This window comes from Pseudoliparis swirei, chromosome 10 (genome assembly GCF_029220125.1).
Source record: "Pseudoliparis swirei isolate HS2019 ecotype Mariana Trench chromosome 10, NWPU_hadal_v1, whole genome shotgun sequence".
Classification (NCBI taxonomy): Eukaryota; Metazoa; Chordata; class Actinopteri; order Perciformes; family Liparidae; genus Pseudoliparis; species Pseudoliparis swirei.
In genome coordinates this window covers 4227610-4251561 of record NC_079397.1, presented here as the reverse complement: position 1 = coordinate 4251561, position 23952 = coordinate 4227610, and the positions used below count along the sequence as shown (strand labels likewise).

The following is a 23952-nucleotide window of genomic DNA, read 5'->3' as shown; positions in this document are numbered from 1 at the left end:
GATAAATATTTATTTATGCTATAGATTTGATAAGATGAAAGTTAACTGATCTGAGTTGTTGTTAAAGAGAGATATAGTAGAATATCGGAGATCCGCGGCTAGTGTGTCTGTGTGTGTGTGTGTGTGTGTCTGTGTGTGTCTGTCTGTCTTCACAGCATCTCTTCATCTGTCTCACTCGCTGCTCAGAGGGGTGCATGAAAGCAGAGAGAGCAGGGAGATGCAAGGAGGCGAGGAGAGAGGCGAAGGAGATGAGATCTGAGTATCATGCTCAGATTAATACAGATTTATCATGGGAGCTTGAGAGGGAAGTGGTGTGTGTGTGCGTGTGTGTGTGTGTGTGTGGGGGGGGTGTTACAAATGTGGCATGTCGGTGTTGTGAAGCATAAAACAGACTATTATCACCTGTCAATCACATGAATGAAAAGGTGAGCTATAGTCTTCAAGGAGCAACTTAATAATCATCTATACTCAAATACTTCATGTCATCCAGTCAGCCTGACATCGTGTTCGAGTTCACCTTTTATCTGGTTGGGAACGGCCTCATTTTGTTCTGTAGAAAATTATATAAACATTTATTTCAGTCGACATTGCAGCAGGTGTTGTTTATTGGCATTTTTCTTTGTTATTTTACAAGTTAGCTCGCTATAAAGGAAGAATATGTCACCATTCATATTGGTGCAAACTATACTTTGGTTTATTTATTAATCCAAGCGGTTTAAATAGCTGTACATTATTCTGAAAAGATTCTGTTAATAGGGTGACTATTTTCTGCCAGCTTTTATTTTGTAAGAGTGTTTGCGTGTTTCCGGTCTTTTATTTTGAAACCCTTCTGGCGAGACCGGAAGTGTATGCAAATCTCGTAACTTGACTTCCCATTGAAAGTCCGTTAATTGACGGTGTGGACTGAGGGAAAAAGGTATTAATAAATTATTTATCTGCAGTTCAAGAGTCACTTTATGAGCGAATCACGTAACGGGACCAAGGTACTTTGTGTTTTTGTGCGTTAACAACGTTTAGCTAGCTACATTATATTTTAATAAACCTGTACAAATATAGTTACATTTATTATAATGTCATGCTAATTAGCTAGCTACGCTAATGTTAGCTTAAATGTCAATTTCTAAATTGTCACGCTAATGCTAGATTTCAGCTTTTAGTTATATATGTCTTTTTAAGAAAGATAAAATGTTGTGCTTAATCTAATGTAATACATTTTATTTACATAGTGTGTAACTTAATAAATTGAGCTTGATGCCTGGGATTAGTTGACTTTAGCTAAATCATGTGGGACATATTCCTACTTTTCTCTTTCTAAATAATTCCCTTTTAACCTAGTTTCCTCGACCTCCTTCCCGACTCCTCTCCAACTGTCTCCTCTTGCTTTACTCTGACCCCTCCCCCCCCCCCTCCTTTTTCCACTCTAGTGTTCAATTTCAGCAGTTTACTTCAAATGTAGCTGCACACACACACACACACACACACACACACACTGTTGTAACTTTGCTTTCTCCCCTTTTGATAATCTCCTCAGAAGCCTAAATGCAGACGGTGTGTGCCTCCATCACGCGCGTACACATCTACAATATATGGGTGCCAGATTATCTTTGTTTCCAGTATATACAGGAGGAACAGACGCAGACTGCTCTCTTCATCTCTTCTCTCTTCATCCCCCGTCTCTTTCTTCTCCCCGGAAATGCCGATCCATCACGTCTCTCCCTCCTTCCCACTCGTTTCCAGTTATCTGGGCTGTTTCCACCCAGAGCCGCAGGACCCCGGGGACCACCGGCAACGTTCTCGTCCCGACTTCTCCGAAGGACCCGAAAACCGCCACAGTTCCTTTAAAACACGAGAGCCAGGTTCAAAATAAACTTTAAAAGGACATTTTGGACCAACATGACTCTCGTTCCAGAGCTCTGACTCTGATGACTGCGATTGTGAGAGCAGCTCTGTTTTCCATCACTTGATTATGAATTTGCGGTTTTGGTTCTAGTTCCCTTATTTAGCATTTGTAAACAGTGTATATAGATTTGTTGAAATTGTATGTAAGTCAGAGTTCGTGCGGTCATGGAAAACCTGGAAGAGTCACGGCATTTTAAAATAGTTATTTCCAGGTCTGGAAAAGTCCTTAAAGAAAATTAAATCTCAAAGGTTTTGGAGAAGTCATGAACATTTTCATTTACGCAGTTTGATTAAAAAGAATAAACACTTATATAAATATTTATTCCTTTAATCAAACTAGTGTCTCATTCATTTGTGTTATTTAGGTATTTTACTCATGTATACACTGAGATTATACATAATGTTTGGTCATGTAAATTTGGTTTAAAGTCCTTTAAAATCCTGGAAGTTCTAATGACTATGAAATACCATCTGTCCGTCTGCCTTCACGAGGTTTAAACTGATCTTAAAAACAAATGAACAGTAACTTGTGAGAAATTAATTTGAAGGAATCCTGCAATGAAGGTTATTCCTCTGGAAGAAGAAGGTCTGATGCTCACGAGGCTCTCGGTTCACACGCTGGTCCTCCGGAGGCCGACGGGCTCGGCTTAAAGAGGATTTAAGGAAACCGCTTTGCTTTGGACCGTCTCTCTTTAATGTTGCGGACAGGAAGTTGTAGATTTCCCCCGACGGCGCTCGCAAAGGGTTAGGGTTACCAGCAGCGTAAACACGGCCGTCTCCAATCTCACCTCCGTGTCGGTGATCCGGTTGATGAATAAAATATATTTTTTTCCTCTTCCTTCCTCTCTTCCTTTCTGTCTCTCCATCCTCATTTCCCCACCTTCTTATTTTCCATGCCATAAACCTTTTCCCATCATTTTTCACCTCCTTTACTTCTTGACCTTTGACCTCCCCTTCTGTTACGCTCTTACTCTCCACACTCAATCGCCCCCTTGTCTCACTCTTCATCATTCCCATATTTCTCCCACCCTACCTCATCCATCCTTCTCTCCTTCACCCCCCCCCCCCCTCCCCTCTCGATTCCTTCTTTCCTTTCCTTCTCCCACAGAACCACGAGAGGGAAACGGCGCTTCACTGCGCGGCCCAGTACGGACACTCGGAGGTGGTTTCGGTGCTGCTTCAGGAGCTGACCGACCCCACCACGAGAAACAGCCAGCAGGAGACCCCCCTGGACCTGGCAGCGCTGTACGGACGGCTGCAGGTCAGCGGATCATATGCATGCACTAGAATATAGATTTTGTGCTGCAAAGGCCAGAAGAGTTTGAATAAATCATCTTCATAAATGTTCCTGTATTACTTTTAATAATTTAGATATTGCAGGAAATATAAAGCACCTCGTCTATAAACTAGACAGAATGTACATTTATTTTGCGGGCGGCTCTCATGAGACCAGAAACATGCTGTTTTGAATAGTTTCTAAAAGATAACAGGACACATTTGTTCTTATTCAACGTGAATTGCAGATACATAATGGTTTATTCAGCATGCACTGAAGGCTACGCATTACTGGTGAGGACTTTGTCACATATTTTAAACTTTAGATTAACTTCAGGTAACACATAAGTACACATAACATTTCAATGTGCATCATTTGACAACATGACATTCAACCTGTCACTATTTAAGTCATCCCTTCAGTTGTTACCTGGAAGACTCGAGAGAAAAAGTAGTTCCTCATCCTGTTGGACTCCAGAAGGGGAGGAGCTTAAATCTCCACCTACTAGACCAGTGGTTCTCAACCTTTTTTGAGTTATGTAAACCTGTGAAATATTGTTTTCAGCCTAGTACCCCCTGACCAGTGCAAAGCTTTTTGGGTTTAAAAAAAGATGTAAAACGCAGCATTTTGCATATAATATATAATATATAAAATTCAGTTTATGAACTTAAACTTTTATTTGATTGAATATTTATTAATTAACTATTTAAAAAAGGCTTTTTTAACGGATGCTCATTTTATATATATTTAAAACAAATCTCACGTACCTCCTAGAGCACAGGTGTTAAACACGAGGCCCGCGGGCCGAATCCCGCCCGCCGTGTCATTTTATGTGGCCCCTGACAGCTTGAAAGACAGGATCACCTTTTCTGAGGAGAAACTGAGTAGTTTATAGAGTGTTTCAGGTACCACCGGCCCTTTAAGAGGCAGCCGTGATGCTGATGTGGCCCTCGGTGAAAATTAGTTTGACGCCCCTGTCCTTGAGGGCCTTCACGTACCCCGTAGAGGGCCTTCACGTACCCACAAGGGTCCACGTACCCCCAAGGGTCCACGTACCCCCATTTGAGAACCACTGTACCAGAGGATGGAGATCCAGAATGATTCAAGCTTTTTAAATGAATGACGGCGTTCCCTCCCCCCGAATAACATTTAAGCTGCAGTGAAAAATGAATTGCGACTCCAGAAACATTCCTACGGGGTGGGAAGCCGGTGAGGGATCATATCCGTGTCGTCACATCTTTTGAAAGGCGCCTGTGAACCTCTGCGTGCGTCACGTTCGTCGTGGATTATTCAAAAAATAAAAATAAATGGCGGCCTTTTTTCAGAACCGCCACATCGCTGTTTTGAGGAATGTGGTTGTACACACATCGCACAAGTGATGTGTTCAAATGCAATCACGCACCCTCTCCGCTGAGGGGGTGAGTAATTGCAGTCGAGCCACACAGGTTTGTCTGAGTGTGGATGAATAATGTATCACGGCAGCTGCTCTCCTCCCTGCATCGTAATGAAGGGAAATCCCTGTGGTGAAAAGCTGCTGCAGAGATGTAACTAACACAGGGCAGAAGTTTAGTGCACACACACACACACACACACACGTTAATGGAGGGCGTTTTTGAGAGAGCTGCACGATGGCCTATCACGATTAAGCAAACTACTCACAGCCTCCTACACTCCGCTCAGGATGATTGACAGGTCGTTTTAATTCAAGGATTTACATTATATAAGTAAACTTTACATTAACGGTTGGAAACCACTAAATGCTAATTTTCAAAAAAAAAAAAATCTGACAGTCACCTTTTTAAATTGATTAATGGATGTAGATTTATTTTAGTATTTATTTACTATCTAAATAAAAATGTTTGGGGGGATTTCACACAGAAGTAATAATCATAGGCCTATAACTGTCAATTCTGGAAGTGACACCTGTTGTTAGCAGATTTTTATCAGTTGAAGCTGACGCGGTTATCAAAGCTAACAGTCCGGCCGACTTAATATAATATAGTAACTTAATATAATATATATATAATATATTTGTTGTGACATTGGGTTAGTTAGCCACACATTTTTATTATTCTTATTCTCAGAAGTTTTATTTTAATATTGATTCTGAGGGGCAACAAAACAATTTTTAATATATATAATTTATTATTTGCTGTGCTTTGTCTTTCTTTTTTTAAGTGACAAAAAGGTGACTTTATGGCCCAGTTCCTCCAAACTGTTTGCAGTTTGGTCTCCGTCATATGGCTCTGCTGCTCTTTTGTGCACAGGTGGTGCGCATGCTGGCGAGCGCTCACCCCAACCTCATGACCAGCCACACCCGCCGGCACACTCCGCTCCACCTGGCTGCACGCAACGGACACCACAGCACCGTCCAGACGCTGCTGGAGGCCGGCATGGACGTCAACTGTGTGGTGAGGAAAGCACCAATCGGCTGCTCGTGTCCCGTATCGGCATCCGAGGATTAAAGTGATTCCTGGCAGAGATCCCAGAGGCCCGATGGACCGGAAATGACAAATAACAGCACAGAAAAAAATAGCCTTTTCATTTTATGTTCTCTGCTCAGGGAAAACCACGTTCCCGTTGACAAGAGAGGATCTGAAAACCTGTTTGTAATATTTGTTTACAACAGTATCGGCGTTGTTTCCTCTAATCCACCGAGCCTGTCGCTGGTGGAAGACGTCTCAAACGGGAAGTAGAATGTTAAAATCTCAATGTGGGGACACAGAGATTTTTTAGGGATTTTTAATATTTCTTCCGACGCTTTGCATGATAGATACACAAGATACACAATTTTGCAAATACCGGTGTTTTATTTTCAGGAATAATTTGCGATATTGTATTTTTGTGTGAACTGTTTCTTTAAGATATAAGGACACATTTACTGTACAGAGGCAGGAAGAAGTTAAAACCCTTTTGGTCCGTAGTTATAAGTTTTTAAACTGAATCAAGTGTCAAGTGAGTAAAAGCTCAGAAACCTCCCTCCTCCTCCTCCTCCTCCTCCTCCTCCTCCTCCTCCTAGAAGCTGCCGTCTTTTAATGAAAGACTGCACAGCTTTGTTTTCTGTGTATATAATCCACCAAGGGCATTAATGTTCTTTTTGGAAGTGTGTGTGTGTGTTTGTGTGTGCGCATGTGTCTCAGAGAGCATGGACTGTATATGCGGTGCAAGCCTCCCATGGTGTGGCGGTGGAGAGGGCTGAATAATTGATTGGGAGAAAAGATTGAGAGAGCAGGAGAACGAAGAAGAGGAGGAGGTGGAAGAAGAGGAGGAGGAGGAGGACAGGCTGTTCCTGAGAGGTCCTTTTCACACACACACTCCATCTGAAGTCGAGGAAGCACAGTCACCGGCGCTTCATTACCGTTCCTCTCTTCCCGCCATGCGGCTCTGCTCCTCGTTCATTTACATTTGGCTCTAATTGTGTATTCTGAGTTCTCCGGACGGCTGACGTCCCGACCCGTTCTGGGCGGTTCGGTTTTGCGAGGCCTTGTCAAGAGACAGCCGAGCTTTTCACGCTTCCTCTCAAACGCCGTTTTCTTTCCCCCCCGAGACGACTTCTTCCGACAAACTAAGCTATTTGACTTTGCTCGCCGTAGTGTAGGAAACGCGTGCTGCACTCATCCGCCTCTTAGGAGTCCTTTCTTTCTTTCAATCAATTTATTTAAGTTTTTACAAGCTACACCGGACAACCTAAAACAACAATGAACTAGAATGGGCACTCGGTAGAGCGCATACCTTCGCATATCACAAGATTGAGCATTGAATTATGAACATGTTGGCATTAGTTGCATGCCAATTGGATAAAAAATTGACCGCGCTATGGTAAAAAGAAGATTTTGACCTTTTCATGACCTTGACCTTTGACCCGATCTATCCCAAAATCTAATCAAATGGTCCCCTGATAATAACCAATCATCCCGCCAAATTTCATGCGATTCGGTTGAATACTTTTTGAGTTATGCGAGTAACACGCATACAAATAAATATATAAATACACGGCGATCAAAACATAACCTTCCGCATTTTCAATGCCAAGGTAATAAATAAAAATTACATAACAACCAACTATAAGAACAATCAGACAAGGACAAAAACACAAACACAAATCATAAATCATCATCTTCCATATTGAACCTACTATCACCATCACAGAGCCACTCGGGTCCCGAGATGAGTCCTTCCTGACACTTTATTTTTGAGTGCCTCGTTGTTTTTGGTGACAATAAAAAAAGCCTCTGCAGCCGATCCCTGAGAGGTCTGAAACCTCAAAGTCTCAGAACGTGACGCAATGTGTGGGACGCAGAAATGGTGGCAAAAGTTGCGTAGCCTGAACAAATTATAAGTTCATTTATTCGTCTTTGTTCGCATTATAAACATATCTGTTTCACACTGAGCGTCTCTCCAGTCAGTATTTAAGGAAAACCGCTTCAAATATTGTCAGACTCAAAGACTCTGAAAGCTGCAGAGTCTGGATCAGGAAACAAGACGCTTCAGGGTTTAGTCGAGGAAGAATAAATCCTACAACACCCCCTTTTTAAGGAAAACTTAGGAGCACTCGGCCTCTTTGATTGTCCTCGCCCTCTGCACGCCGTCTCTCGTGACGAGGAGCATTTGCAACCCTTTGATACCTCAAATCTTCCTCTGCAATTGACCAAGCTGGTTGAGAACATAGTGCAGGAAGCTTTTATTCCTCCTCCGGCACCTCTTTAAAACGCTCGCCAGTTTCACCATTAAACCCGAGCGCGATGGGAACATTTAATGCACGCTGGTCACGAGGTTACCCCCAAACATTGTACGCATCGTATCCTGGTTTTGGAAACCTACATGAGTCCATATCTTGGTTTTGAGGAGCTAAAATGTATAAAAAGACCTTTATGTGCACAGTTAATGTTGAGCTGCATCACCATGAGCTGCAGTCTAGAAAACAGGCTGAAGGAGCAAAGCTTTTGTTAAGTTAAAACATTCCTCATTAAGATAATATTCTGAGTTGTTATTGTTTGTCGAGTCTATGAGGGGTCTTCCATGGCTGATGTGAGTATATGGGACTGTATATATTGGTTTTAATGGGAATATATTGGAATATGCACTCTGTAATAGTGTGTGCAAGGCCGCAGTGTTGCAGCTTTACTGATGATAGCACAGACGACACTGTGGGCTACTCACAGATGGCCACTTTGTGTGTGTGTGTGTGTGTGTGTGTGAGTGTGTGGGAGTGTGAGAGAGAACTATCATTCAGGTCAGTAATTGGAGTCAAGCCATATAGGTCTATCTGAGTGTGAATGAATAATTCATAAAAGCAGCACCTCTCTCTCTCTCTCTCTCTCCTCTGAGTGTGTTCCATAATGATGCCGGTGCAGGCAGGTGGCCAACAACACGGGGCAAAAGTTTAGTATAGATTAGACACACATAAACTCACGTAAACACACATCAACACACATCAACACACATAAACAAACGAGACTGCCTCTTCCAAAGTGGACTTTACATTTCCGCTCATCGTCGACGGCGACTGCCACGGAAACAGAAAGTCTTCTTGCCTTTCAATTCCCGGAAGCTCTCCGAGAGTGAGAATCGGCTTCCTGGTGACATCACCGCCGAATCGTCATGGGAAACGGGAAGTGGTAGAGAGATGAGCGCAGAGGGGTCCGGGGAGGTTAGGAAAGCAAGGTGTGTGTGTGTGTGTGTGTGTGTGTGTGAGGAAAAGGGGGGGTGGATCATTTCCTGCACTCCCACCTCCTCTCCCACTTGCATTTGGGTAAAAGATCCTTTGACTCCACGTCTGCTGCGGGCGATGCAGCTGTGACCGCTCGGCCGTTGACGCACACCGACAGCGCTCTCCCCCAAAAGAGACCGGGGCGATTGACCTTTGACCCTCTTTCGAGGGCGTAGGAGCGGCTGCGTCTGGCGTCTCGTCCGATGGCACTTCATCTCGTTGGTGCAGAGGAAACGGAGCGGCCTCTGTAAGTTTTGGGGTTTCTTTTTCCCCCCGTGCGCGTCCAGATAATTTGTCTTCATTAAGACCGGGAGCTTGGTTCGGTCCAGGATTTCGTCATCTGTGTTGTCAGGAAGCCAACCGTGAAGGATGCGATGGATATGTGTGTGTGTGTGTGTGTGTGTGAGTGTGTGTGTAGATCATCGTTGCTAGTACGCATGACTGCGCCCCTGGTGGGGTTTTTAAGCTTCAATCAAGGTGTGAACATGGTACAGTCTGTTATTGAGAAGCTTTACTTCATTTAATATCATTTATGTCTCTTTGAATTGTATTTTCCCTGTCATGACCTTTGACCTTGAATGCAGGGGAACTTCTCGCTGCCTTCCAAAAGGCTTTAAAAAAAAAAAATTTACGTTTTTAGCTCATCCTGCAGCTTCTCCACCAAAGTAGAAAGATAGATATATAGTATATGTGTATATAATTTTTTTCACTACAGCAGCATTTGTTCACACAGGTTATGCAATAATAATACAAATAGATATATATACACAAATTATGTGCAACATGCATTCAATTGGGGATTTCATTCTGCAGACATGTGACCAGATGTAGAGGAACATCCTGGTATTTTTGGCACACTGCACTAGACGTACTATCAGGATTCGAGACGTACGACATCTTTCCTCTGGCATTATGGGTAATGGAGCAGCTTGTGTTGTGTCACTAATAGAACCACGACACAACCACGCTTGTGTGGTGTTGTATACAAGTGGAGTGGAAGAGAGGCGCTTTCAAAGGGGCCTCAGCGGTTCTCCTTTTGTCGTGGTTATTATCGACCCGACGCGTCTTATGCATTTATTACCAAAATCAAATCAAACCAATAAAGATGGTCTGAAATATGTCATCGTTTTAAATCGTTGTTCTAGTCTCTTCTCAATAGTCTCTCAATTAATCAAGTAATCTAGTCCCTCAATTTCTTTTCTATCTTTCATTTAACTGTCGGAGAAAAAATGAGACGTTTTATCAAATACAAATATAGTCTTCTTGCTCCCTTTTAATCCTTGTTTTTGTCTTGTAATTCCTGTCGTGGTCTCCTGTTTGTTTTTAACGTCTATTTTTGTCTCCAGTGTTGAATTCTTAATAACAACAACACACTCTGCGTCTCTCTTCTCAGACGGAGAACGGCAGTGCCCTCCACGAGGCGGCTCTCTGCGGGAAGATGGATGTAGTTCGCCTCCTGCTCGACTCAGGTGGGTCTCTAAATATATGATGGAAAACACACAAAAAACAGTGCATTCTCTTGTTTTTCCCCTTTTTTATTCCGACCTGGAGGCCCCGAGGCTCGAGGGGCTTCTCCTCCTCAAGACTGTGGGTTGAATTCGCCCTCAGGTTGAACTCCAGGCATCGGTTTCACTTCCCACTTTGTTGTTTTTGGCTCTTTTGCTTTTTAAGCTGCAGAAAGTTCCACGGGGATAAGTCGCCTTTTAATGATGTCACTCGATTTCAAAAATGGGTCAAAGGTCACAGGAATGAAACAGTCAAAAATGACATTATGCACATTAGCGCTGCTCGCATGCAGAGCTCATTGATTCTGAACGCCGATCAACCCCCCCTCCCCCACACCCACTTTCCTTTTAGCACTTCCTGTTTCCCACAGGACTTCCTGTGGCTGTCCACGCCACTTTTGTCCTTGTTCTTTTTTATTTTTATGAACATCCCTCTATCAACAAGGGGCTGCGGTGAGGGAGGCCCCCGATTCGCTGAACTCAAGGCCTTCAAAGGCCTCTCGTTGCTGATCTATGTGGGGAAACAGCTGAGGATGTTGAAATACACAACCGGTGCACCGACGGCTTTTTCTTCTGACAAACTATTGTCACGTCACGGGCGGTCCCTAGTGCCGTCTAGGGTGGGGCAGTGCAAGGGAGCAATAAAAACTGGCAAAAGGCAAGGATTAAAAGAAACTAGAAGGTTTATTCATTCCAACAAAAATAAGCAAAAGTCCATAGTCCAACAAAAAGTGTCCCGGGGGAGAAAAAGATTCTTTAAACAAAACTTATCCTCAAACAAAGTCCTCCTCTGGGTTGTTCTCTTGGGCTGGGGTTCGTCCTGGAGGCCCTTCTCCTGGCTTGTCCAGCTCCTTCCCTCCTTGTGCTCTGCTCTCTGTCTCCTCTTAAGCTTCCCAGCCCTGCCTCAATTAGATGTCCTAAACACCTGCAGCTGGGTGAGTGGTGAGGCAGGCTGGGAGCTGTAGTTTTCCACTGAGCGGCCATTTTGTCAGGTGGCCGCTGTAATCGAGTGGGAAAATAGCGTCCCTCCACTACCTGGCCCCTTGTGATGCCACATATCCCTCTCCCCGGGCCTGACGTCCTCGGCAGGGTGAAAGACCAGAAGGCATCACGGCGGGACAGGGCATCCGCATTTCCATGGCGCCGTCCTGGCCTGTGAACAACAGAGAAGTTAAAAGGCTGGAGGCTTAAGAACCACCTGGTTACCCTGCTGTTTGTCTCTTTGTTTTTTGCCATCCATTGCAACGGTGAATGATCCGTCACCAGAGTGAATCTCCTTCCCAGCAGGTAGTACTTGAGGGTTTCCAGAGCCCATTTTAAGGCGAGGCAGTCTTTTTCCACGGTGGCATAGTTCTTCTCTCTGGGAAGCAACTTCCGACTCAAATAAAGAATAGGGTGTTCCTCACCTTCCTTGATCTGGGCTAGCACAGCCCCCAGACCCACCTCCGAGGCATCTGCCTGGACCACAAACTCCTTGCTGAAGTCAGGGGCAGTAAGGACCGGTTTCGAACACAAGGCCCTCTTCAGGTTGTCAAACGCTTCCTCTGCATCCGGGGACCAGGTCACCATCCGGGAGTGTTTCTTGGTCGTTAGTTCTGTAAGAGGGGCCGCTGATCTATGTGGGGAAACAGCTGAGGATGTTGAAATACACAACCGGTGCACCGACGGCTTTTTCTTCTGACAAACTATTCTTAGAAGTGCTTTGTCAGTCAAAGTCAGTTTTATTTGTCAATTTTCCATATGTGCAAACATACAGAAGATCGAAATTGCGTTTCTCTTCTGTCCAACATAAAGTGAATTGTGCAACATATAGACAACATAGAGTGCAAAAATAGTAAAAAACGTGAACATATAGACAACATAAAGTGCATAGACAACATAAAGTGCAAAAATAGTAAGAAACATGTAAACATATAGACAACATAAATTGTGCTAGCAGCATTCAGACATGCGAGTCTGAAAGAGGACGGAGTGGGAGGATGGGGAGAGAGTTCAGCTTCCTGACAGCCTGGTGGATGAAGCTGTTGGACAGCCTGGCGGTGTGAGCCCGGAGGCTCCGGTATCTCCTCCCAGAGGGCAGGAGGCTGAAGAGACCGTGTGAGGGGTGGCAGGGTCACTCACAATCGAGGTCGCTTTGCGGGTGAGGCGGGTGTTGTATATGTCCTGCAGGGATGGGAGGGAGTGAGGCACCCATGATCCTTCCAGCTGCCTTCACTATGCGCTGCAGGCGTTCCTGCTGTGGTCTGTGCAGCTTCCGCCCACACAGTGATGCAGTTGGTCAGGATGCTCTCGATGGTGCCGCGGTAGAAGGTGCACATGATGGATGGGGGCTCCTGCTTTCCTCAGTTTCCGGAGGAAGTAGAGGCGCCTCTGTGCTTTCTTTGCCAGCGATGTAGTGTTGGCTGTCCACGAGAGGTCCTCACTGATTTCCACCCCCAGGAATTTGGTGCTGCTGACCTGCTCAATGTCCGCACCGTTGATGGTCAGTGGTGGGTGATGGGTGTGGCCTTTCCGGAAGTCAACAACGATCTCTTTGGTCTTGCTGTTGTTGAGCAGGAGGTTGTTGGCTCCGCGCCACGTGGTCAGAAGGTTGACCTCCCTCCTGTAGAGGGTCTCGTCATCCTTGGTGATGAGACCTATCAATGTTGTGTCGTCTGCAAACTTGACCATGTGATTGGTGCTGTAGCTGGTTTTGCAGTCGTGAGTCAGCAAGGTGAAGAGCAGAGGACTGAGCACACAGCCCTGAGGGGCCCCTGTGCTGAGTGTGATGCTGCTCGAGGTGTTGTTGCCAACACGTACTGCTTGTGGCCTCTCACTCAGGAAGTCCAGCAGCCAGTTACACAGCGAGGTGTTGAGCCCCAGCTGGTCAAGTTTGCAGATTAGTTGTTGTGGGATGATTGTGTTGAATGCTGAGCTAAAGTCTATGAACAGCATTCTTACATAGGAGTCATTTTTGTCCAGGTGGGTGAGGGCTGGGTGGAGAGCAGAGCAGATTGCATCCTCCGTGGACCGTTTGGCCCGGTATGCAAACTGGAAAGGGTCCAGAGTGGGGGGGAGAATGGATTTGATATGCGACATGACTAGTCGTTCAAAGCACTTCATGATTATGGGGTCAGTGCCACTGGGCGATAGTCGTTGAAGCAGGACGGAGTGGATTTCTTTGGCACAGGTATGATGGTGGTTACCTTGAAGCATGATGGAACAACAGCTTGTCTCAGAGAAGTATTAAAGACATCCGTGAAGGCGTCCTTAAGCTCCTCTGCAGTCCTTCAGCACACGACCAGGGATGTTGTCTGGACCTGTTGCCTTGTGGGTGTTGATGGGCGAGAGAGTCCTCTTCACGCTGGCAGCAGACAGGCACAGAACCTGATCGTGGGGAGGGGGCGGAGTCTTGTGTGGACGAGTGCTGTTCTGTGCTTCAAACCGGGCAAAGAAGCTGTTGAGGTTGTTTAGCAGAGAGATGTTGCTGTCGCAGTTCTGTGGCGTGGGTTTATAGTCTGTGATGGTCTGAATGCCCGCCACAGGCTGCGTGTCTCTGCTGTCTTTAAAGTGCCGGGTTATCTTTTTGTGTAGGAAATTTTTGCTTTCCTGATGCCGTGGGACAGGTTGGCTCTCGCTGTTTTCAGGTCCGTTTCGTCCCCAGCTCTGAAGACCCTATTTCTAGTCCTCAGCAGCCGATGGACTTCCCGTTAGCCACGGCTTCTGGTTAGCCAGTGGTGATGGTCTTTACATGGGTCACATCATCAATGCACTTGCTAATGTAAGAAGTAACAGTGTCTGTGTACTCCCCAATGTCTGTGTGGTCGTTGTATGTGGCTGCCTGTTTAAACATTCCCCAGTCTGTTGAGTCAAAGCAGTCTTGGAGGCGCAGGAGGGCCCCTCTGGCCACACCCGTACCTGCTTCAGAACCGGTCTGGAGGCTTTCACTCTGGGTCTGTATGCTGGCATTAGCATGACGGTGATGTGGTCAGAGAGACCTATGTGGGGGAGGCCTTGTACGCTCCTTTGTGGGTTGTGTAGACCAGATCCAAAATGTTGTCTCCTCTTGTAGGGAAATCAACATGCTGGTGTAGTTTGGGAAGGACAGTCTTAAGGTTTGCATGGTTGAAATCTCCAGCAAAGATTGTGAAGCCGTCTGGGTGAGCCGTCTGTTGTTCGCTGATGGCCTGATACAGTTCACAAAGTGCCGCATTTCTATCACTGTTGTTGGAGGTCGGGGGGATGTAAACAGCGACTAGCAGAATCGCTGTGAATTCCCTCGGCAGATAAAAAGGACGGCACCTTATGATCATAAACTCCGCCAGTGGTGAGCAGTGTTTACATACCACGGCAGCGTCCCGGCACCATGCATCCCGGATGTAAACACATACCCCGCCGCCGCGAGTTTTCCCTCCATCAGCGAGGGCTCTGTCGGCGCGATCTGGAATCGAAGCCTTTTCTGTAGCTTTCATCCACATCACGCCGGAGACAGACGGGTTAGTCGGTGAGCCGGCGGGCTGATTGTGTTTCCTCCTGCCTTCCAGTCTTTTCCTCAGCTCGGCTTACCAGCCGCTGCTGGAAAAGTGTTTATTTACTGTACAGTTGAGTGGCATCGATCTCCTCGTGTTACATCTTATAACATCAAGCATCCGAGTGAATTATTCATTCTGTTCTGTTTTTTAATGTACAATAAACACACAAAACACGATGTTACCGTTAACCGTGTGTCAGATGTGGTAAAAAAAAAGCTCGGAGGAAAGGAGAGAGAGAAATGGCACTTTTTATGGGGTTTAAATCTGCTTTCTTTCAACTCAAGTTCATTTCTCTTCTTCCCAGCAAAGTGGCTGGAATGTAATTTTTTAGTTTTGTGATGTCGGATTGGACCCCGTGAGCGCAGGGAGGGATTAAAAAGGCTCACAGTCGGGTAAATAGGGATTTATGGTCCAAGAAGGATTGTGTGTGTTTTTGTAACGCTCACAATGGAGTTTGTGTGTTTATCTTGTGTGTGCGTTTTGTGTGTAAGCCCTCATGTGTGTGTGTTTGTCTTTGTCTGTGTGTGCGCTCCTTGACAACTAAACTTGATTAAAAGTATTTATCTGCTTGTAAAGCATCTTCATGAATTTATAAAATCACACATCTGGTGACTGCAACTCATTCATCTTGCTGGAGTTTTGTGTGTGTGTGTGTGTGTGTGTGTGTGTGTGTGTGTGTGTGTGTGTGTGTGTGTGTGTGTGTGTGTGTGTGTGTGTGTGTGTGTGTGTGTGTGTGTGTGTGTGTGTGTGTGTGTGTGTGTGTGTGTGTGTGTGTGTGTGTGTGTGTGTGTGTGTGTGTGATGTATTGTGTCTGTAGTTCTGGTTCTTTGAGCAAAGTAATTGTGTGTTTATCTTGTTTGACTCAACCCAGATGGGTGTTGTGTTGCACTGTTGTTCATGTGTACTAACGTCTGTCTGTGTGTGTGTGTGTGTGTGTGTGTGTGTCTCTCTCAGAGATCGACACCAATCTCAGAGACAGCCAGGGAAGAACAGCTCTGGAGATCCTGAGAGAGCATCCCGCACCAAAAGCCCAGCAGATCACTGCTCTTATCCAGGGTAAGAGACACACACACGCACACACACGCACACACACACACACCCAACGCTGAATGAACAGGTGTTGAGCTCGAGCTTGACGAGTTGTCGCTCTATTTGCAGCGACACTAGGACTTTTAACACAAGTGTCTTTTGGGGATTTACTTGTGTGAATTGATGCATTTTTAGAAATAGAAAGTCTTCTGCTAATTGGTGTGTGGATTTCCTGAAGGTGACATTTAAGGTGGCAACTTGTCTGGCAGACATGTTAACCTGCAGTGTGTATATATAGATATGTTTATAGATACCGTATATGCATTGTCACATTGTCATACTCTACATCCACAGAACAAACAAACAAAGCATCTTCTGCCACCTTGTGTACAGGAACAACAGGACCTCACACGTGTTATATACCACTGTTAAATACCGCCTTAAGTTTTAAACCATGTTGCAGACTGGGGCATCAAAGAAACAGGAATTTTAAGTTTTTGCATACATACATGCATGCGTGCATACATTTATTCATACATACATACATGCATACATATATTCAGTTTGAGGTATATTGAACAAGTTAATGCAGGACTTTAATGTGGAGGAAAATAAACGGTGCCTTTTTGTCCCTCCGAATATTCATTAATATGCAGCGAACACTGCTTTATGAGACTGAAATACTCAGTAATGTCCAGAATTAGAGGACGGAAACACCGTTATGGACATGAATCGACCACTTGTATCTTTGTAAATGTCAAAAACCCATGTGACCGGAGGAGCAGCCATCACAATCTCATCGCAGTAAACCAGCAAGAAGAAGGAAAGATTTGGACTGGACTTCTGCATAAATAAGAGACTAAGTGTGTGTGTGTGTGTGTGTGTGTGTGTGTGTGAAAGAAAGCGCGAGAGTGAGAGAGAGAGAGAAAAAAAGGGACACAGCTGTGACTTGGTGAAAAGATCAGCCGCATGCCATTTCCTGCTGGAGAGGAGATGGAGAGCGACACACAAAGAGGAGAGGACCTCTCGTTTACTGAGTCGTACCAGCTGAGGGGCTCTCCGGTCGCCCCGGGCACCTCATTACCAGTTGATTCTCATTTGATTCACGGCGTATGACTCATCGTTTGAATGCATTAACCGTCCGCTGCCCGGCAGCGACTGGTCATGCAGTCGTTTTATGGCACGCCGTTTACGAAGCGGCGACTGACTGAGTGACTTCAGGGGGGATGAAACGACATCAAATGAGCATTAATTGACTCGGAGACACCTCCCCGCCGGACTCTGTGTAAATCGTAGGCAAATACGGGTTGTGTGTGTGTGTGTGTGTGTGTCATAATTATCCGGCTGAACGCCAAGACGCACAGCGGTGGAAGTACACACACGCTCTCCTGACATTAACAGGGTTCCTCATTAGGCCTCTGCAGGGAATCCGACCCACGATTAGAGCGCTTGTGTAGTCTTATTTTGGCGGCTAATGACTCACTTAAGCGAGTCTATCGTCCGGTCTTCAACTGAGCTTCTGCCACACCCGAACCTGCCGTCTCCTCCCCCCCCCTCTCTCTCTGACTCTGTCTCTCTCTCTTTTGGGGCTTTTATGAACAGCAGAGTGCTCTATTAGCAGAAGCTGTGAAGTGGATTTGCGGTGCGGGTGAAAAGTGTGAATTGAATGAAACACAAGCTGTTTAGCAATGCTGATGGCCGCGCTATTATATTGATCCAGTAAAAAAAAAAAAGAGCCATTTCTCCCCACACCAACACATGCTCCTCCAAGCTCCTCTTCTCTCTTCTTCTCGTCGTCTGATCCTCCATCTTCTCCCCCCCCCCCCCCTCCCTCTCGGCTCTGTAGAATATATGATGGACGAGATGGAGATGGAGATGAGGAGCATTTTGGAGGAGCCTGTTCGCAAGTGTCCCATCCCTGCACCTCGGACCTCTGTTGGCTCGCCCTCCGCCTCCCCCTCCCTCAGACACAAGAGTGAGTATCCACACTGAGAATAAAGGGGCTCAAACGTAGCTTTGTGATTGTTTTGTGAACATAAATACACCAGAAGAGGAAATGGGGGAAGATTTCCTCTTGAGAAAGTGACTGAAACCAGAAGTATAGAAGTTAAATAACTCGTACTGGGGGAAAAAACACATTTCACATGAGGTTCATAATATGTAAAAATAAAATAATCACCGTGCACAATTATTAATCTGCAGCTCAGTAGAACACGTTTCAAATAATTGTTTGTCTTTTATGTTGTTTTTGCTCGAAATTTAATTGGAAGTACCATTTATGGCCGTGGAGAGCAGCTCCTCTAGTGGAGACACACAGTACTGCCGGCTCTGAGCTGCCGGACAGTCTCCCTGTGCAGCGTCGCCCCCTGTGTTGTGAACGCAGCATTGCAACCAGCTCGTTTCAGGATTTATCTTCTGATTGTGCAGTCTGGTGTTATTTAAGGAGCTTCGGATGCTTTTAAAATTATTTTTCTCCCCTCCCCTCGGCCCTCTTCCCCAGATGACGCCGTGACGAGCGAGCTGTCCAAACTGCTCCACGAGATCAAGAAGTGCCGGGACAGGGACTACTCCTTCGAGGAGCTCTGCCACACCATCTCCTCCCACTCCATGGACAGCTTTGGCAGCGGGCGGCTCTCGGACGAGGATCGACCCAACGGCACCCCGACCCGAGTCAAGGTGCGGCGCCGGGAGATAGAATTACAATCAAATTAAATGTATTTTGTACATCTCAAAAATCCCAAATTATAACTATCCTCTGTCCCTGGAATCCCATGATAGAAGCATGTCACTTTATTTATCCCTGGTCCTGGTCCTGGTCCTGGACCTGGACCTGGTCCTGGTCCTGTCTCTGTCTCTGTCTTGAACTCATCACATGTTCAACAACAAATAGGATCCAGAAAACAGTTAACTTTAAATTTGGTAAATTCGACTGCATGTACAAAGCCCTTTTATACGAGGCTCTTCACCAACACACACAACACACACACGCTTGCACACAGTCTGAGTACTGTACGTGTGTGTGTGTGTGTGTGTTGTATTGAGTCTATTCTGACAGCAGAGGGCAGTGTGACATCGACTGATGCAGCTGAACGGACTTCACCAATTCATTCTCACTCGTTGTTGAAACACAACGTTTCTCTTTATTTCGTTTATCGTGAGCTTGAATTAGTTTATAGTTGTTATTTGTGCTCCAGCAGCCGGAGGGCGTCGTTCTCCGTCTTCTCATAAGTTGTCTTTTTTTTATACTGAAATACAGTTTCGTTGAATCTCTATCACTTGTGTTCCTCTCCTGGTCACACACACCAGGAGGCGGACTGATTGGACCTGATTGGTTTGAGATCCAGTCAGGAGATGAAATGTCTGACGTTCATCAGGGTTTACATCCAGAGAGGCAGCGCTGCAGGTTATATATATATATATATATATATATTTCTAACAGCCGGCGCAGCGAGGCCGAGAGGCTCTCAGGTTTTCTTTTCTTTTCAATTCCACTACTCAGGAAGTCAGTCGCACCGCAGGGGGTCATCCATCACCCTGACCCCCCACCTGAGCCTCTAGATGACAAAACAAACACACGCACACACACACACACACACACGCACACACATGCACACAAAGCATTCAAAGAAATGCCTTTGTCTGTGTCTGTGCTTCTCGCTCGCTTATTTACTGCAAGTCTGTTTCAATTGGTCTCTCTATTTCTCTTCTTCTCGCTCACCTCCATCAACACACACACACACACACACACATATCGATCAATAGCTCATCATCTTTTCCATTTATGTAATCGGCTCGATATGAAAGCGAGACGAGGAATGTTGACGTGGGGGGTGTGTGTGTGTGTGTGTGTGTGTGTGCTGCACACACCTGCGCACCGTCGCTGGTTCTCCGCGACATGAGGATGACGCAATGTTTTTACGTCGTCTGTTAGCCAATCGGGGGTCGTCTTCATTCAATAACACGACAGACACACGGGCGCCTTAGTGCGCCTTTGGATGTAATCATCTCAATCCATTCTCTCTCTCTCTCTCTCTCTCTCTCTCTCTCTCTCTCTCTCTCTCTCAGTACCTATTGGTATTCTATTACTGGTGTGCATGTGTGTTCACGTGCCCCCCGGCTACTGTTTGTATATGTGGCTGCAGCCATTAGGATGTGATTCAATGTCTGTTACACATGAATAAAACATGCAAAACACACACACACACACACACAGTAACGCAGGCTTCGGCCATTGTGTGTGAACCGAGCAATAATGGAAGTGTGTGTGTGTGTGTGTGTACGCCGTGTGTGTCCATTGTGCTTGAAGTGTGTGTCTCTGAAGGACAATCCACCAGTTTTATTGACACTAGTGTTATTTAAATGTGTATTTTCTGGTTCAGCTTATGATCATTTCTGCTGACTCAGAATATCTGTACTAAAGTTATTTTTCTGGTATTCAGAAGCGGTGCCACTAAGGATTAAGAATATATTTAAATAGCCACTCTTCTTGTTTACTTGTAGTTCATATGGAGGCATCTACATCTTCAAAGGTTTCCTCTGCACAACTACTGTAATATTGATCATCTTTTCAGTCCACAGTAATTAATTAATTAATTATTAACGTTTTTTTTTTTTTTTTGCGTACACGGGATCGATCCAGACGGCCCGTTGCAATCTGGAGCCGCCGGTGACCTTATGACTGCGGCCTCATTCTCCCGCCATCAGACCTCCATCGACCGTCTCTCCCTCCGCCAATCTTTTCTGTGTGTGTTTATGTGTGTGTGTGTGTGTGTGTGTGTGTGTGTGTGTGTGAGTGTGAGAGATCTGTTGTGACCGGCGTCCTTTGCCGCATCATGCGGTTCACTGAGATATCAGGAGGGCTGTGACACCTCGTGCCACAGAGCGCATCCACACACACACCTGCCTCCCGGGAGCCAGAGAGCTCCAGGAAAGGACACTGTGTGTGTGTGTGTGTGTGTGTGTGTGTGTGTGTTAACTCGAGCAGCAATGCATCTTTGTGTACAATACAAACTGCATTCTTTCCTCTTTTTTCTATCGTGAGTGTGAACTACAATAAATAAAACCCATAACTAAATTGTCATACAATCAAATCACCTGAAACTAAATATCCTTGTGTTTCTATAAATCTTCGAGAACAATGTATAAACAAATCATCTCTCGTTTCAGCTCTTTGGTTCATCCCCTTCTTCGGTAAACTGCTAATTTAAATTTTTTTTTCTTTCTGTGCACGCAGCGTCCGACCCCGCCGCTCGCTGTGGCGCTGGAGGAGGAGGAGGCGGAGAAGAGTTGCGGCCCCACTGGATTCTGGGAGGCCCTCACGCCCTGCAACGGCTGCCGCAACCTGGGCTTCTCCAGCCTATCACAGGTACACACACACACACACACACACACACACACATACACATACATACACACGCGCGCACACACTGCAGGTAAATTAGAGGCGCCAGTTGTACCGCTGCTGTTCTGAGTGAATGCTATGGCTGGTTGCCTAGGGAACGCAGCGAGACGGCAGCTTTCATCTTCATCCTTCTCTGTTGTTCAATGAACTTTCCAAGACGTCTCCTCATTCCTCCATCACCTGTGGCAACAAACCCGTCTTCTAAGCAGGACTCCTGATACTGTTGTCTTTTCAAATGCAGCTTTCTTCTTCTTCTGTCTCCTCATTGGTCCTTTTCCCCAAAGACATCTCTTTTTTTAACAATTTTTTTGCCAGCTCGGGGCTTAATTTTAAGGCTAAAGTGTCACGTGACCGAGACGAGCGTCTCGACGTGTGTTTTTAAAATACAAAACATATTCAGACCTTGATAATCATTATTTCTGATGATCCCTAAAATATAAAAGAGAATGAAATGGGGGAAAAAAGTGAATAAATCGCACTGAAAGGGGATTGTACTTTACATCGAGGCAGTAACGTGAGTCTCCTCCCCCACAGATTTAGACTTCATTTATTTACTTTATTTTCCCGAAGGAAATACTGATGCTGTGGCTGATTAACCCTCAAAAAGGGATGAATAAAAACACGTAGGCCTGTTAAACACTGTGTGTGTTGATCTCTCTTTGTTTTGATCGTCCTCTAAATGATGAATGAGGAGAAAGATTGTCCCGAACAATGTATTAACCGCACATTGGATGATGTTCTCGTCTGTTATGTACAGTAATGTGAGTTGAAATGGGCTAATAGATGCACTTAAAGCGCTTATACTGAACATGTGGTGAACTGGAGTGTTGGGAAGTGGACCCTCGTGTGACTGGGGAGGATAATGGTTTTATTTTAAAGTCCATCACCTCAACGAGACGGCTTTGAAGTGGCTCCGCGGTGAAAGATAAGTTTACTCGCCGAAAGGGAAGACACTGAAGCGAACGCTCAGTTCAGAACATCCACTGAAATATATATATATATATGCTAAATAGTGAATGAATTGTGAATTAAAGTTTATTAGGAATAACGAGATCCTCTTCTACTTGTTACCTCTCGTGCCAGGGTGTGAATCTCTTCCACTTCCTCCTATTCCTTCCTTCCTTCCTTCCTTCCTTCCTTCCTTCCTTCCTTCCTTCCTTCCCTCCTCCCTCTCCCCTCCGCCCTGGGTGCTGTGTGTCTATAAGTGTGGTTAAGTGTGCGCCGAGGAGATTGTTTAGCGGTGCGATGCGCGTTGGCTCAAACAGCAGGACATCTGACATTTACAACACAACGGACCCTCTGTCTTGTATCCTGGCAGCCTCCCTGCACGGCTGGCTCACTGCCTGGAGAGGTTTGCACCTGTGTGTGTGTGTGTGTGTGTGTGTGTGTGTGTGTGTGTGTGTGTGTGTGTGTGTGTGTGTGTGTGTGTGTGTGTGTGTGTGTGTGTGTGTGTGTGTGTGTGTGTGTGTGTGTGTGTGTGTGTGTGTGTGTGCTAATTTGTTGGTGCGTAAAAAAGAAGGAGCAAAAACCCCTCTGCATGTCAGTTTAAATGTGAGCATTAGTGTTTGTATAGAGCATATTTGGAGGCACCAGCTGTGTGTGTGTGAGTGCTAATTTGTTGGTGCGTAAAAAAGAACAAATAAGGAGCAAAAACCCCTCTCTGCATGTCAGTTTGAATCTGAGTACGAGTGTGTATTTAGAGTATATATATATATTTATATAAATATATTTTTGGAGGCATCAGCTGTACTGTATGCATGTGTGTGTGTGTGGGTGGCTTTATAGAAGAGGAGGAGAAAACAGGGGGAGGTAGAGAAATTGAGTTTTCTCATAATTCAATAAGCATCGTGCTAATTAGCGCCGTGTCATGACGAGGACACATAAACAGAGAGGCCTGTGTTTCCTCCTCGGAGGACCAGTTTCTTCTTCTCATCCCGCATGAGATCCGTCGACCCGATTCTTCCTCCGCTCGTTTTCTCTCATCCCTCTCTTCACCCTCGTGCTCGTCTCCTCTCCATCTTTCACTCCGTGTGCCGGCAGAAGTGTGCTGACCTTTGTGTCGACTGAGGGCGGCTGTGCGCCCGTCGCTCGAGACTGTCAGTCAAAGAGCCGGAATCTGTCCAACGAGTCATCCGGAAAACACTTTTAGTTTAAAGTTTATATCAAACTTTCGCTTCGGGGAAGTGTTTGGGTGTTTCTTGTTCTCGTAGTTCGAGGTCGCCGTCAGTCGGCGGATTAGGAGAAGATGGCGGTCGGCGTGTTTTTTGCCGACGTAAAAAACAAACTGGGAAAAAAAGAAGCAATATCAGGTGAAGCGTTGGATGTTTATTATATATATTAGCACCTCCTCACCTTCGTTATCTACGCTCCTTTTACGAGTCCTTTGACGACAAATATTTTTCGCTTTTTTGTTGTTGTGGTTAGTCGATCCGTGATTGTGTGACTTTAAACTAATCCTGTTTTTAAAAAATCGTTTTTTCTTCTTCTAAACAACAAAAGTAAGTTGCATTTGCCGGCTGTAAAGCTATGAAGCGATTAATGTGGCCGTGTTCTTTGGCTCATATCTCCGTGATGCTTTGGTGCCGAAGGATTCTGTAAAGATATTTAGAATCTGTGTGAAG

General features: G+C 45.5%; 1 protein-coding gene across 5 annotated transcripts in view; it reads left to right on the top strand.

Annotated features, from left to right (window-relative positions):
- The window catches only part of anks1b (ankyrin repeat and sterile alpha motif domain containing 1B), a 147744-nt gene that overhangs the window by 37589 nt on the left and 86203 nt on the right, over window positions 1–23952 (top strand). For 4 of the 5 annotated variants that reach the window (XM_056425022.1, XM_056425021.1, XM_056425020.1 and 1 more), the window contains exons 4-10: window positions 3008–3160; window positions 5443–5586; window positions 10279–10354; window positions 15856–15957; window positions 17777–17905; window positions 18431–18606; window positions 21164–21295. In XM_056425022.1, coding sequence (XP_056280997.1) covers window positions 3008–3160; window positions 5443–5586; window positions 10279–10354; window positions 15856–15957; window positions 17777–17905; window positions 18431–18606; window positions 21164–21295 — 912 coding nt within the window. Of the gene's footprint in view, window positions 1–3007; window positions 3161–5442; window positions 5587–8917; window positions 9133–10278; window positions 10355–15855; window positions 15958–17776; window positions 17906–18430; window positions 18607–21163; window positions 21296–23952 lie in introns of those variants that run through there. The other variant, XM_056425023.1, reaches the window with a different exon arrangement.